Here is a 14,530-nt window from a genome sequence, read left to right on the forward strand (position 1 = left end):
AAAAAAAAAAGAGTCAACTTCCTATCATACGTAGAAATTTCATACGAATTTATAATGGAATAAAGACATAAGCAGCACTTAATGAGACTCAAAAGTAATGCTTGTGAACTTCCATCGATAATTGCGTTCATAATACAAATGAGTATAACATCATAAGATACTCTTATGTTATGAAGGACCATAGATTTCAATTATGAAATTCATTAGGACCATTATATATTTAGAGAATCGCTCTTTGAATTTAAGAAAAGAGAAACATTCATAAGATCTCTAATGACAACGACATTGTGATTATCGGACGTTTTATGTTTCATAAGAATCTTATGAAAGAGAGAAACCCAATCAAGAAAGCAATTCACAAGCGTTCTCTTATGGAATTCGTACGAAATTTTTGGCTCCGTGTAGTGGGAAGCGGAAACCAAAAATGTGCGTGGATCTAACGTGCAACCAGAATATTTGTTTCAAGAGCAAAAGTTACCGCTCATGCTTCTTCTTCCGTCGACCAGTTCTATTGTTGAAGTGTTAACCGAACCAAACAAATAATAACACAAAACGTCCATAATAGGTCAGAATTGACATGCAACAACACTATTTGTTGATTTGATTTGATTCTTAACAATAGAAATCTTTCATAGTTTCGTGACGGTTCCTATCCAGGAAATAGAAGAAATTAACGTTATCCAACGTGAATTTGGCGGTCGTATCTCGGAAACAACCTCAAAAGACACCAGAACGATTTGAGGTACCTGCGGCGATCTACAAGCGTTTTTTAAAATAGTCGACGCGAGAATTTTTCACGCCACGCATAATATATCATGTGATGAAAATTCCGGCCACATGGTGCACAAATTAAGACAATTGATCTATATCCTCATTGAGTAATATTTTGTCGCAGAATTGCGCCCCTGTGGTTCAATAATTATTAAATTTCTATTAATTCACATCTCAAAAGGTTCTTTAATCCTTAAATATGTATTGTCTACATATTCATTCAGTAGAATCATGTACCAAATAATGCGACCCTATGGTTTAACAATTTTGTCAATTTTTTATTTAAGTTTTGAGAAATATCATTCAGGTGAAAATGCGCCCTCCTATACATGTTTCATGAAACATAGAATCTTACGAATTTGCGCCCAATGCCACAAGAATAATTTTTCACCCACTCTCCCTTACTGAGTACTATCATGTCATGAAAAAATTGTGCCCATAGGGGATTATAAGATCAAGTAATTATGACAATTTTTCCGCGAATCTCCTAGTTATATAACACTGTACAAGGAAAATTTAGTCCCTAGGGTCAAGGAATTGTGACGATTTATTTCACTCATATCCAGCGTTGCCAACCTTCCAGCTTGGTCTGGAATATTCCAGATTTTTGAGGCCCCATTTTACAAAAATCTGGAAGATGCAGATAAAATTTGAAACGAATTTGTAAGGTTTTGTAAATAATTTGTAAGGTTCTCCATATACGAGATAAGCAATCCAGACTTTTCCAGACAAATTTTCAAAATCTTCCAGATTTATGAAAAATTGACTTGGCATCCCTGCTACCCACAAAACAAAAATTCTATGCTCATTGGCGCCGCCTGGTGGAAAAATCTTGAATCTCTTGGCTAGAATAATGATATTCCTTGAGCTACTGAACAACTTTGCCGAAGACGCCATCTTTCTAAGTGGTCATCCTGAGATATCCGCAAAACAATAGTTGTATGCACACTTGTACTGCCTGGTGGCGTAATTTCACTTAAGCAGTGTTGCCAGCTACGACGAAATTTTGAACCCTTCATGAAAACTGGATTACAGTTGTAGAGTATTGCTATGTTGCTAAACATTATATTTTTATGTTCCGCTCAAGTTTTATGGTTTTTGTAGAATAAGATAGCGATGCAATAAATAGATATGAAAAATGGTAAATTATGTTGAAAAACTTTTCCTGGTGGAAGAATTATAAATCATCTTGAATTAGAAACCCTCATGAATATGCCTATACTCGGGAACGAAAACGGTCAATTAGAAAACAAGTTATTACGACCAATCAGAAGCAAGCAAAATGAAGCAATGAAGAAGAAACAAATTGGAGGAATAATTGACCGTTTTCGTTCCCGAGTAAAGGCATATTCATGAGGGTTTATAATTCAAGATGATTTATGATTCTTTCACCAGGAAAAGTATTTCAACATAATTTATCATTTTTCATATCTATTTATTGCATCGCTATCTTATTCTACGGTTTTGATCTTTTCTTGATTCTTCTTAAACAGTGTTGCCAGACACATGAACTTTTTTGATTCGACCGACTGTATGGCACGCAACACTTCCTTCAACTTTGGTGAACATTCGGTATCGTCATCTTTAAAATTTTTTGGTATTTGCATATCACACCCCCATAAAATTGGCTCTTTTGATAACAATCGAGCAGTGTTGCCATCTATTACCAAAATATGAAAACTTGAACGGCCATTTTGGAAAGTTCTCAACCCATGCTTCAACTTTGCCGAATATCTCGAATCAGTATTTCCGCATCTAGACGTTGCATTTTTCAAAAACATAATTATAACCCTGATTTTTTTACGACCGATTTTTTTTACGACTCCCCGATAACGGTCGTAAAAAGAGGTTGGGGTGTAGTTGTATTTTTGAATTTGCTTGAGATCTAATCTAACTGGAATCATATTGGATGTTGAAAAGTATATTCCAAGTATTTTGTGTAATTTTTCTGAAGGATTAAACCAAATTTTGTGCATTTTGTCGAGCAAAAACTTGATAAAAACAAACGCAGCTTAATTTTACCGGTAATTCGAAATGTATTTGCTAAAAATCTTACTTAAGAAAATTTTTAGCTTCATATTTATAATAAAGCATCAATCATAGTTACAAGAGTTACGGAGAACGATAAGTGTAAAATGATTTTTAGTCGAAAAAACTACTGAACATCGCCAATGAAAAGCATTTTTAAAAGTCACTCATATTTTGAAATTTTAAAAAAGTATTATTTCTACCATCAAACAATATTTTCTTGCCAATACTAATAACCACACACATAATACATTCTGGATTAAGTCTTTTCATTCAAAATTGTTAAACTACGAAAACCTATCAAACATTGAAGAATTCCGCAAGCTTTCGAAATACTGCCTAGCCCGATGTGTTCGACATGTGCACCATTTACAATTACAGTATTTTAACTAAATTTTTCAGCGAATGATTTCCAATACTATGTTGCGATAGTAGAAAGTTCTTTGTAACCGTCATCTAGATGCCTGTGCGGAGAAAATCTAAATGTATTCGTCACCTACTTGTCGTTCCAATAACGAAAGTATACTAAAAATTACAGCGGCGCTTCCCTTGACTATGCAAACATGAACATAATAGAAAGCATGTACTATCACTTTCCTGACAAAGTAACGACAGATTTTGAAAATTTTAGTACAAAAATCATTTTTTTTTCCACAAATTTTTTACTGGTGGGTTCGAGGAATACTCCAGATGGCTAGGTGGGTCGCGTACATGAAAAGTTTGGGAACTAATGTCATAGATTCTTTCATTTCATCATTGCGACACAAATTAACTTAACAGATTTGAATTAAATTTGAATTTCCATCTTAAGGCAAAGCTGCGTTACAGCTTAAGCATTGTCGTTTGACATGTTGCTTAGTTTTGTCACTCAGACATGCGCTCAGTTGCTCAGTCGAGGATTGAATATCAAATCGTAAATATAAAAAATCACTTTAACTTTTGATTTTCTTGACAAAATGATTTCAAATTCTCAGAGAAGATGCTTGGATATTACTTGTTTTGAATTCCTAATGCAAAGACTTCAAATCACGTTAACTTTCGATTCCCTTATTAGAATCTGAGAGAGTAGAGACAGCTTACTGAAGTTGATATGATTTCTTGCCTTCTTTGACTTCTTTCTTTAATTCTTGGGTTGTGTACAACGATGAGATGAACTTATTTTGGTTGTAATCATATTCACTTGATAATAAATTTTCGAGCTGTTTAGTAGAATACCTATAAGTAGATGAAAAACCGAATTTAGTACTATACCATTTAATTCCACTCTAGTGGAATTAAATGGTATAGTACTAAATTCGGTTTTTCATCTACTCATATTCACTTCTTGCCGTGCACTGTAAAATGGATATGATATGATATGATATAAAAATTAATAGCTTTTTGCCAACATACAACTATGTTTAGGTATTCATTTTTTTGAAATGTGAAATAATCGAAAAATATCTTGAATTTGGACGGTTTTTCACGCCCTGCTCTTTTTGAATGTGCAGTTTTCCAGTGACAGTTGGTGACAGGTTCCTTTGACTTTTGGGAGCTCGCAATCTAAGCCAGCTGTCTCCTCTTTTTTAGGTTAGAATGTTTTCGAACTCACGGAGAAGATGCTTGAATACTTTATCATTATATGTCAGGGAACATTAATGGAAATGCCTAGCAGATTTTTCTTGATATCCTTCATTTGATTCACTGGAAATCCTTAACTGCATCGAATTGCAATCTTCAAAACATATCGTCTAATGATGAACTAGATGCGCTTCAGAAGATAGCAGGTCGTTAGGCTGAATGCCGTTATGCCGAATGGTGCTAGGCCGAGTGCCGTTGGGCCGAAATTACATTTGACCATTTTTCACATTCAGCAGTATTTTTTTCCTTCTTTTAGACAAAGGCTGTTCTTTCTAGTAGATTCTACCCCCTTACCCCGAATGACATTAACCCGAACGCCATTACTCCGAATTCCAAATGCCCGAACGATCCATCACCCCGAATGACATTACCCCGAATATTGGAATGGAGAAATGTCATCAATATCATCATGTCAAGATAACTGTAAATTCGGGAAAGTAGCATTCGGGGTGATGGGATTCGGAGTAATGGCATTTGGGGTAATGGGGTAGAGTCTTTCTAGTAATATATCACAGCGGATATTGTGGGCTTCTAGGTTAATCAAATTATCCTGACCTAACAATGGATTACCTGCTTTGCTCTTGTCCATGGTTGATAAGCACAAGTTTTCTCGTTTTATTTTGTATGGGGAAAGGCATCTAATTTCAAATTTCTCGTAAAATAAATGCATTAATCGAAAAAATATTTGGTAGGCGTGACTTTTGAAGTTAGATGCCTTTCCTCATACAAAAAAAGTAAGAGGTTGTTTCCGAGATACAACCGCCAAGTTGACGTTGGATAACGTTAGCTTCTTCTATTTCCTGGCTAGAGACCGTCACGAATTTATGAAAGATTTCTACTATTTCTAAAATCCAATCAATTTTCATACTATTTGTTGTATGTCAATTCTGACCTATTATGGAAATTTTGTGTATTTTTATTTGGTTGGTTCGGTTCAACACCGATAGAATCGGTCAATGGAAGAAAAAGCATGAGCGGTAACTCTACTCCGGTCGAACGTTAGGTTCACGCATGATCTACCTAGATTGGTTGCTTCAGTAGGTTCCGAAGCCAATTTTGGTTGAGGTACCATGACCCCACAGTTATGGATCAAATAGTGTGGAGTCCAACCTATAAAATTCAATAAAACGACATGGAAAACATATAATTGTAATTTAAAAGTACGAATTGAATCGTTTCAAATTGGATCTTCGTATAGTAAACTGTTTTGAGTGTAATATTTACATAGGATTGCATAAAAATTAAAAATTGTATCGGTTTCTGAAAACCATATTATGGATCAATTTTCATATTATGGATCAAATTGTGACATATTACGGATCAGTGCGCAAAATGAAGAGGTTTTCAACTCAATGCATCTAAAAATGTCGAATCCAATGCTTAAAATGGCAGAAATCTACATTCTTTGGATGTGATCCATAACCGTGGTAAACAATCATTTCCTGGTCCATATTATGGATCACTAGTTAGAAGTGCTAATATTTGGTATTTAGAATGAACAATCAAGAAAAATGTTTTCCAATGATGAATTCATACTGAATCGAAGCGAACAAGCATGTTTTATGCTATAACATTTGACGTTTACCACCTGTGGGAGCTTATGAATGCTGACGGCACTTCTTACAGAAAACGACCATATAGTGATAGCTATGTGGTACCAACTAATCATTTGTCAAATACACCGTTATTTAGCGGTTGAATGTTGTACTTAACATTACAAATGGTAGAAGACAAATAGTATAACATGGGAAAAATATGTTTTACGTAAACGTTTATGTTTTGGGCAAGTTATTCGATGTTGAACGCTAAAGTGATCCGTCACTGTGGGTGATCCGTAACTGTGTGGGCATGGTACTTCTCCATGAAGTCCGCGAGCTCCATGTTCCCTCTTTGCTCAAATCGATGTTAAAGTTTCCAGTCACGATAATTGGCATGATCTCCTTTTGATACTCGAAGAAGTTCCGCACCATGAAGAACTTCTTCTGCTTCGTCGTGGTATCAGGGGAAATGTAGAGGCAAATCTACGATTTCAGAGCTCGACCGTCATGGTCCTGCAGGAAGCGAGTGGCCTAACAGTAGACGCATTAACCTAAGTAAGAATGCTAATGTCGTTGCTGTTCGTGTTACCAACATCTAGTTTGCCACGCGCTGACGGCTTGAGTACCGGTCCTCAAAGTATCAAATAAATTTTAAAATCATCCACTACAACATAGCGTCGACCAAACAATGAAAAGATACAGTTTAAAGTGATAATAAACTAATTCAGTTTTGTGGGAACACCGCCATTAGCGTTCTACTACTAATATTTCTATTGGCCTAACTGATCGGTTTGTTTGAGAATACCAACCTGTGCGCGATCCACGCCAAGCGTGTCAGCATCATGCTGGGTCACAACAATGCATTCGACGTAAAAGAGTTACAACCAGAGACATATCATCTATTGCTATTATTTGATCAATAAATTTATTTATTTATCAATTATAATTTTGCTTGAATAGTTTTCAACGGAGATGATTGGCAAATAAAGTAGTAGGTACCGTAAATTCGGGTGAAATTGATCACCATGTAACACGTTTTTTTTCTGACTTATAGAGCACCAATATCAATGTAACCTATGGTAAATGAACGTTATTTGTCTCAATTATTGTCAAATTGTGTACTGTGAAGTTTTTTGTGTTACAGAATGATCTTTTCTATAAAAAATATTATAAAATTTCAGAACTATGTTCGGTGTGGTATTGGCAGACATCCATAAACTTTTGATTCTAAACAAGGATTTGGACATGTATCAGCCTGAAAGCTTGTGAGGATGCTTAAAGTTTATCCCCAATACAGATTGCATAATCAAAATTCGTACCAGTTTGCTAATTTTGTATAAATAATTGAATTTCTGTTAAATATTAGAAAATTCCGTACATTTAGGCGTTTTCAGAGGTTTTCTTTAAATTCAATTATTGATTATTTCAGTAAATATAGTGTTGTTTAGAATTTGGCAAGCATAATCGGATTCAGGGATCCCAAATAAGTTATGTAGAATTATTTTCAAAACAAACATTAGTGGAATTGACAAAAGATCAATTTCACTCCGGAATAAGATTTCTTGGGTTTTTTTTTTATTTTAAACATGTTTTTTAGCACTAAAATCACATTTGTTAGAAAACTTTGGCACATGAGCCAATGGACTTCACCGTCGTACTTGTTTTCCTGTATTCAGTCGTTTGGCTATAATCTTGCCAATTTATAGAAACCACATATGGAAAACCGTGGAAAATGATCAATTTCACCCGAAATTACGGTACCTAGGTTCCCGTCGTTCATCGGGTCGGGCGGCGGTAGCATATTTGCAGTCTTCTCTGTGTGCATTTACATGAAGGTAGCGACGATTACAAAGGCATTATTCAAAGTAAGTAAAGTTTGTAAGGATGCTTAAAATATATCCCCGAGCTCGAATTCATCTTCTAAAGTCGTACCAATTACCTCATACGGTTGAAATAATTAAATTTCTTTTACATACCGAGGGACGAATGACCTTCGGGTTTAAGGTGAATATGAATCGAAGCCAAAGTTCAAATATTCAGGAGCACGGATCTGGAGAACCAAACATCTGTTTGAGCTGAACACCTAATCGATTGCTCACCACCAGCTAGGGACCAATCGATTAAGTTTTCAGCTTAAACGGATGTTTGGTTCTTCAGATCCGTGCTCTTGAAAATTTGAAGTTTGGCTTCGATTCATCTTCATCTTAAGTCCCTCTCAAACAACAACATTTTACATACCAGGGATTTCCTTAGGAAATTGCCTACATTTAGGCGTTTTCATCGCAATTCTTGAAAATAACTATTTATTATTTGTTTAAATATTTCATTATTAGGAATTTAGCAAACATATTCGGATTCAGGGAGCTCATATTCATTATGTAGAGCCGTTTTAAAAAATAACAATAATCGCATAGGCAAGTGATCAATTTCACCCCGAAATGGGATTCCCTGATTTTTATTTAAAGGATGATTTTTAGCTCTAAAAACACATTTGTTAGATAATTTTGGCACATAAAGCCAAAGAGGCTGACCGTCGTACTTGTTTTACTGCATTCAGTTGTTTGGCGTGTTCAACATTATTAAAAACAGACAAGAAAAACCATGAAAAATTATCAATTTCATCCGAAATTACGGTACATGTAAACTTCAAAACGTCAAAACCTTATAACAGCAAGAAAAATGTGCTCTTCTATGAAAAATAAGACATGCCTCGATATTTACCATTTTTTCAATAGTTAAGTCATGAAAATCAATAGTTTTCATTAATAGAGTAAATTCGTAGAAAGATTTCCAATCGATTGGTGCAAGAATCTTGAAAATCTATACGAGCGTTAGTGAGTTATTAATAGTCAAAATCTAACCACTTTTCGTGACGCGAGCGATTTTTCGTTTTTCGAAATTGTACCCCAGTATGTTGCCGTAAGACGTTATCCAACGTCAAAAATGAGAAAACTTCTGCTAAACAACTGTGGACAAGAGCAAAGCAGATAATCTATTAATGCACCCTAGGATCCATTAGAACTATCGGCCATTTTTGGCCTAACGACATTCCGGGTTCTATCCCGTTAGTCTGAAACGATCATTAAGCCGAAAATAGCCGATAGTTCTAATGGATCCTGAGGCGCATGCATTTTTAGATCGAGTGGAACTATACTCTCGCTAGGTGATCAATCAATGTGGTCAGAAACCTGCACAGCGTTTATTAGAATTTCGAGAAAGATTCTCTCTGAACATGGTTTGTTGGAAACTCTTAGTAGATTCAATAATCCTTACTCGCAGTACATTCATTGAAATTGCTGAACAGCAATTTCTCAGAGTTGAGGCAACACGAAAGACCGTGGTCCTATCTTTTATCACACTCTAACAATTTTGAATTAAGTTTAAAATTAAATGAATTAGAATACGTCGTCTATCACGATTAGGAACAAAGTAAACGATATGACTGAAATCCAGGTGTTTTAAAAGAAGATTGCTTTGGGCTACTCTAAAGAAACTGTTGGAGAGGAAGTTCTTCACGATGTGTAGGAAATAGTTGGAAAAGATTCTACTAACTAGATTTCCACTACAACGGCCTTCCAGCTTTTACTTTCAAGATGTCCAGCAAAAATGTTTCGTTGTGGGTATGAAGCTTTAACCTCCTGCAATACTAATGAACCTGAAAAAGGGGGAGTAGCTGGTTTTGAAAATCTAAGAATGTTGATGTCTTGCCAGATATCTCGTACCTAGTGGCGTAGCCAGAGTTTTTGGGGCCCGGTGCGGAGGCAAATTTGGGGGCCCTTCAAACGTAATCGTAAAAATCAGATACATAATTAAATAAAGTAGATTTGTACCAAGCCACTAATGCAGTGACTCTATGCTGAGAAAGCAAGGCCTTATAAAAAATCATGTCTATTATTACCGAACAATTATGTACCTTCAAAAAACTTCGAAAACTTTTGGTCACTCTTGGAAGACTCTTCAAAAAAAAAAAAAAATAACGGGATTGGTGGTCTTATGGCTACCGCTTCTGCTTCATAATCAGAAGGTCATGGGTTCAATCCCAGGCCCGTCCCTTTCCTTGTACTTTATAGTTGTATCTTTCATTTCATTCTATCTACCACTCTTCATATACCACAGTTGATCTATCATAGTTCCATAGCATTAGCTAGAACGTGAGACGGACAGAAATAAACCGTTTCCCTAGACTTCCATTCGTTCATCAATATAGCTCGCCTTTCCTTACGCCTGCTACATATGCAGTTTGCTAACCAAACCAGCAAGCATCTCTGCCATAAAAATTACCCCACCCTTCCTGCATAAACTGGCGTAGACGCAGTGGTATATACGGTCTACCGTGGAAGCCAGTTGAATGCATAATCAACTCCTTCCCCTTCCCCTCATTGGTCTGCATTCTGACGTGGCAGGCACCATTGTCGCCTAAAAATAGAAGATCACCAGCACTTATACACTGAGTGTGTCTGTTAATCCCAAGCAGTCATCTGGTTGGTTCCTTGTGTAAATGCAGCTGATCTGGCGATACTGGAGTAGCAACCACGGGCACCCAATATAAAAAAAGGAAGATTCTTCAAAAAATATTCGGAACAATTTCTAGAAAAATATCTAGTGAGATCGCTGGACCAATTCTTGAAATTCAAATTGCGTGTAGTCCTGAATGCATTGGAGAAAAAACCTTTTTCTTTTTCAAGAAGGATATTTGAGATAACTTTAATAATTCATGGAAAAATCCTGCAATTATTTACAAAGGAATACTTGTGAAACTCCCAAAGGGATTTCTTGGCGTACCCTTGTGGAAAGCTGCCTGGAATTTTTGTCTGGGCTCTTGAAAAAATCCTAGAATAATTCTTCTTAAAAAATTCACGAAAATACCTGGGTGAAATTTTAAAGACATTTTCGGAATCTCTGCTGCATTTTTTTGGTAAAATCCCTCAGGGAATTGAGGAGTTCTTAATATAGGAGTGACAGATAAATTCTTACTTTCTTAATTAGAGTGTATGTAATCCATTTCCATTCTTCCAGGAATAGCTTAAATATTCCTGAGGGCAACGCTCAGAATATTCAGTAGAGTTACTATATGAAAGCCCTGGAAGAAGTTTCCTGGATCAGTGGTTGCATATTTTGAGAGTTCATTTGAACCTAAGATATTTGAAATGGATCGTTTTGCAGTTAAGGAAACTAAAATAAGCTTAGAGATCTGGTTCTCAGTTTCTAGAGTTCCGATTGTCCTGAAATTTCCTCGACATCTTTGAAATGAAATAAATTGCAGTTAGCAAAAAAAGCACATTGATACAAACACAAGTTTTTAAGTCCGTACAATTTTTTTTGCCGAAAATTACATTTATCAAATTTGATTTTTTTTAAGAATCAATATAATTGGAAAATGTTTTTTACCATATTAAACAATCTTGGAGAAGGGCAATAACTTGCAGGGAACAATGTCTTCCATTTGAATACTTTTTAAAATTTTGGTATTTTTGTCATAATTTGAGATTTGCGATGATTCTAATGTATTTTTAATGAAAAGCTGAGAATTTTTAAGTGAGCTGATTTAAAGATTTTAAAAAATGTACTGAATATTTCAGGTCAATCAGGGCTTAAGATGCCGATATCCTAACGTACAAACTTTATCATTTTGAATGAATGAATGAATGAATGAACGGATAACGCGTACTTTATGAAGTCCAGTGCTGTACAACAGATTCATCCATGCGACTTTTTCTCGAAAACATCTGCAAATACGCGAAAATAGTTCTAGAAAAAATTACGCCCTTTCACGTACGGTATGTTCGACTGGATCTAGTTTGAATTATCGATTGTAATGGGAAATCATCTTTTATTCGGCATTTCTGGGTGGAGGCCTCACCAATCATATATGTAAATTAGGGCGATTCAAATTTTAAAAATGTTTGAAAATCCAATCTCCCATATGGTCCTTACCATCCTTACCATAAAAATAGTGTTCTGTGAAATTTACTAGGAAATTTTGAGAAATGTTCCAAACACGCTAGTACTGTAATGTAAGTAGAAACCTATCATCCCATATTGAAAAATCATTCTTCAAACCTTAATGACGGATGTTGCTGAAGAAACCAATCCCTTTTGAGCTAATTTTGTTTAGGATTTTTGTACAGGGTTGCAGGGCTATAATCCCATATCAAACTAAATAATAGCAAACAAACTCATGAATATCTCTTCTGCTATCTGTCGGATTGAATTGCTCTCTTCATCAAACTTCTTTATCATGGTTTGAAAAATGAGTTTTCAATATTAGATAATAAGTTTGTATTTGCATTACAGTACTAGCGTGTTTGGAACATTTCTCAAAATTTCTCCATAGTAATTTCCATATAAAACTACATTGTCTTTGGGCCACCTTTAAATCACCACCTAGAAAGCTGAAAATTTCACAGAACACTATTTTTATGGTAAGGAACTAATGGGAGATTGAATTCCCAAACATTTTTAAATTTTGAACCGCCCTAATGTACATGTATTCTAGAGATGCCTTACAAAACAAAATTGAGGAATCCTGCCAGACCGAGATACAACTCATCCAATAATTTAAGAATTCATGCACATATTGACATTTGAATCTCAACAAAATCACCTGACATAAGACCAAGGACGAGCTATGCGAATGGACATGGACGAAACAACTTCTGAAGTGTTCCTCCGAACACTACTGCACAAGATCCAATCTAATAACCATTTCTTCCCTTCCCCACAGAGCTAATGCCGGCGTCAAGATCTACAACCTGGTGATCCTGATCGTGGACATCCTGGTGATGTTGGTCCGATGGATCTTCTACACGCTGGAGGCTCTCTACATGGTCGTCGTGCCCCCGAAGCCGGAAAGCGTCGCCAAGGACGTTGTTCTGGTAACGGGAGCCGGCCATGGCATCGGACGCTGTTTGGCTCAGCAGTACGCACAGCTGGGAGCGACGGTTGTCTGTTTGGACATCAACGACAAGATGAACCAGGAAACGGTAACCAGCATCAAGAAGGAACGGGGCAACGCTTTTGGTTATGTGTAAGTTACGGAGTCTGTGATCGGGACCCCTAGAATCGCGCAATCTACATCCCTTTTTGTTTCGAACAGGTGTGACGTGACGAACCGGGAGCAGATCATCGAGACGGCCACCAAGATCAAGGAGCAGGTTGGCGTCGTTACCATCCTGGTTAACAACGCCGGAATCATGCCGACCCATACTCTGCTGAAACAGACCGAGGGTGAGATCCGCAAGACGTTCGAAATCAACGTGATGGCTCACTTTTGGGTAATTTACTGTTCGTTTCCCAGCTCATCCCTACAATAACCCTATTCCTAACTCCCCCGCAGATGCTTCAAACATATCTCCCGGATATGATTCAGAAGAACCGCGGTTTCGTCGTGGCTCTTTCGTCGATCGCCGGTCTGGTGGGTCTGAACAACCTCGTTCCGTACTGTGGCAGCAAGCATGCCGTCCGAGGCATCATGGAAGCCTGCCACGAGGAGATCCGCATGGACGCCCGCAAACCGGACATCAAGTTCACCAGCGTCTATCCGTACATGGTTGATACGGGACTGTGCAAGCGGCCGCACATGCGCTTCCCCAATCTGATGCGACTGGTCAAGCCGGAAGAGGCCGCAGCCGCCATCATCGATGCTCAGCGACGGGGTCTGATCGACGTGTCTATTCCAAAGTATCTGCTCTATCTGAACACATTCGTGCGGCTGTTCCCGCTCAAGGCGGCCAACTTGCTGAGGGATTTCCTGGACAGCGGAGTGGAGTCCGATCTGTGAATATCGATAGATGATCATCATCACATTAATGCACAGCATCCGTTCGATGAATGCTAATTTATTTGTTTCCTGTTACAATGATTGCAGTAGAGTTGCCCATTATGCAGAAGCGTCGTACTTTTAAGGATCTTTTGAACAAACTTTTACTTTACTCTTGAGTCATCAGGTATAGAGCACTCAGCACAAAGATATACTTGTAAGTGACTAGCGATATATAGTGAGGAGAAGTGTAAATGAACTGTACTTTTAGGAAGTAGTCGACGATGAATGATGAAATACATATTATTCTTTGACGAAGAGAAGCTCAATACTTTTTTTTTTTGGAATATCAGTAAAATCACGTCATTATACTCAATCAGCAGCCGTATCGTATTGCTGCCGAAACCTATCCTCGTTTATTGTTAGGCTTACTATGCGAGCACTGTCAAATGCGATTGCATTTAAGGTTACATGACGGTCGACGCATTCCCACTTTCGATTTGCTCAAAGGTTTGCCAACCATTCAAATTTTATGCCAACAATGCTCATAGCAATCGTTTCTTTCTGATGTTACGTCCCATCGGGGTCATAGCAATAGCGAGACAGACAAATTGAATGGAACTTGTTAAAGATCCCGGTACAGATGAGCGAACAGTTTAATATATATTTTTAAATAGTTCTTTGGGTTGATCGAATGAGTCATAGCTATGAACGACAACAACAATGAGCGACAAATGTGAATCGAACGGAATACTGCCGTCCTACGCATATTTGTCCCGCGCTCCATAAGGTTTACATAGGCGTAGGGGCGTAG

The 14,530-nt window shown here is 37.1% G+C and overlaps 1 protein-coding gene across 1 annotated transcript in view; it reads left to right on the top strand.

Moving 5' to 3' along the window:
* LOC5569925 (short-chain dehydrogenase/reductase family 16C member 6) overlaps positions 1–14,039 on the top strand; it is a 103,796-nt gene extending 89,757 nt beyond the window's left edge. The window contains exons 3-5 of the mRNA XM_021840187.1: positions 12,682–12,984; positions 13,054–13,231; positions 13,294–14,039. Coding sequence (XP_021695879.1) covers positions 12,682–12,984; positions 13,054–13,231; positions 13,294–13,737 — 925 coding nt within the window. The 3' untranslated portion in view covers positions 13,738–14,039. The remainder of the gene's footprint in view (positions 1–12,681; positions 12,985–13,053; positions 13,232–13,293) is intronic.
* Positions 14,040–14,530: the final 491 nt, after the last annotated feature.

This window comes from Aedes aegypti, chromosome 1 (assembly GCF_002204515.2).
Source record: "Aedes aegypti strain LVP_AGWG chromosome 1, AaegL5.0 Primary Assembly, whole genome shotgun sequence".
Classification (NCBI taxonomy): domain Eukaryota; kingdom Metazoa; phylum Arthropoda; class Insecta; order Diptera; family Culicidae; genus Aedes; species Aedes aegypti.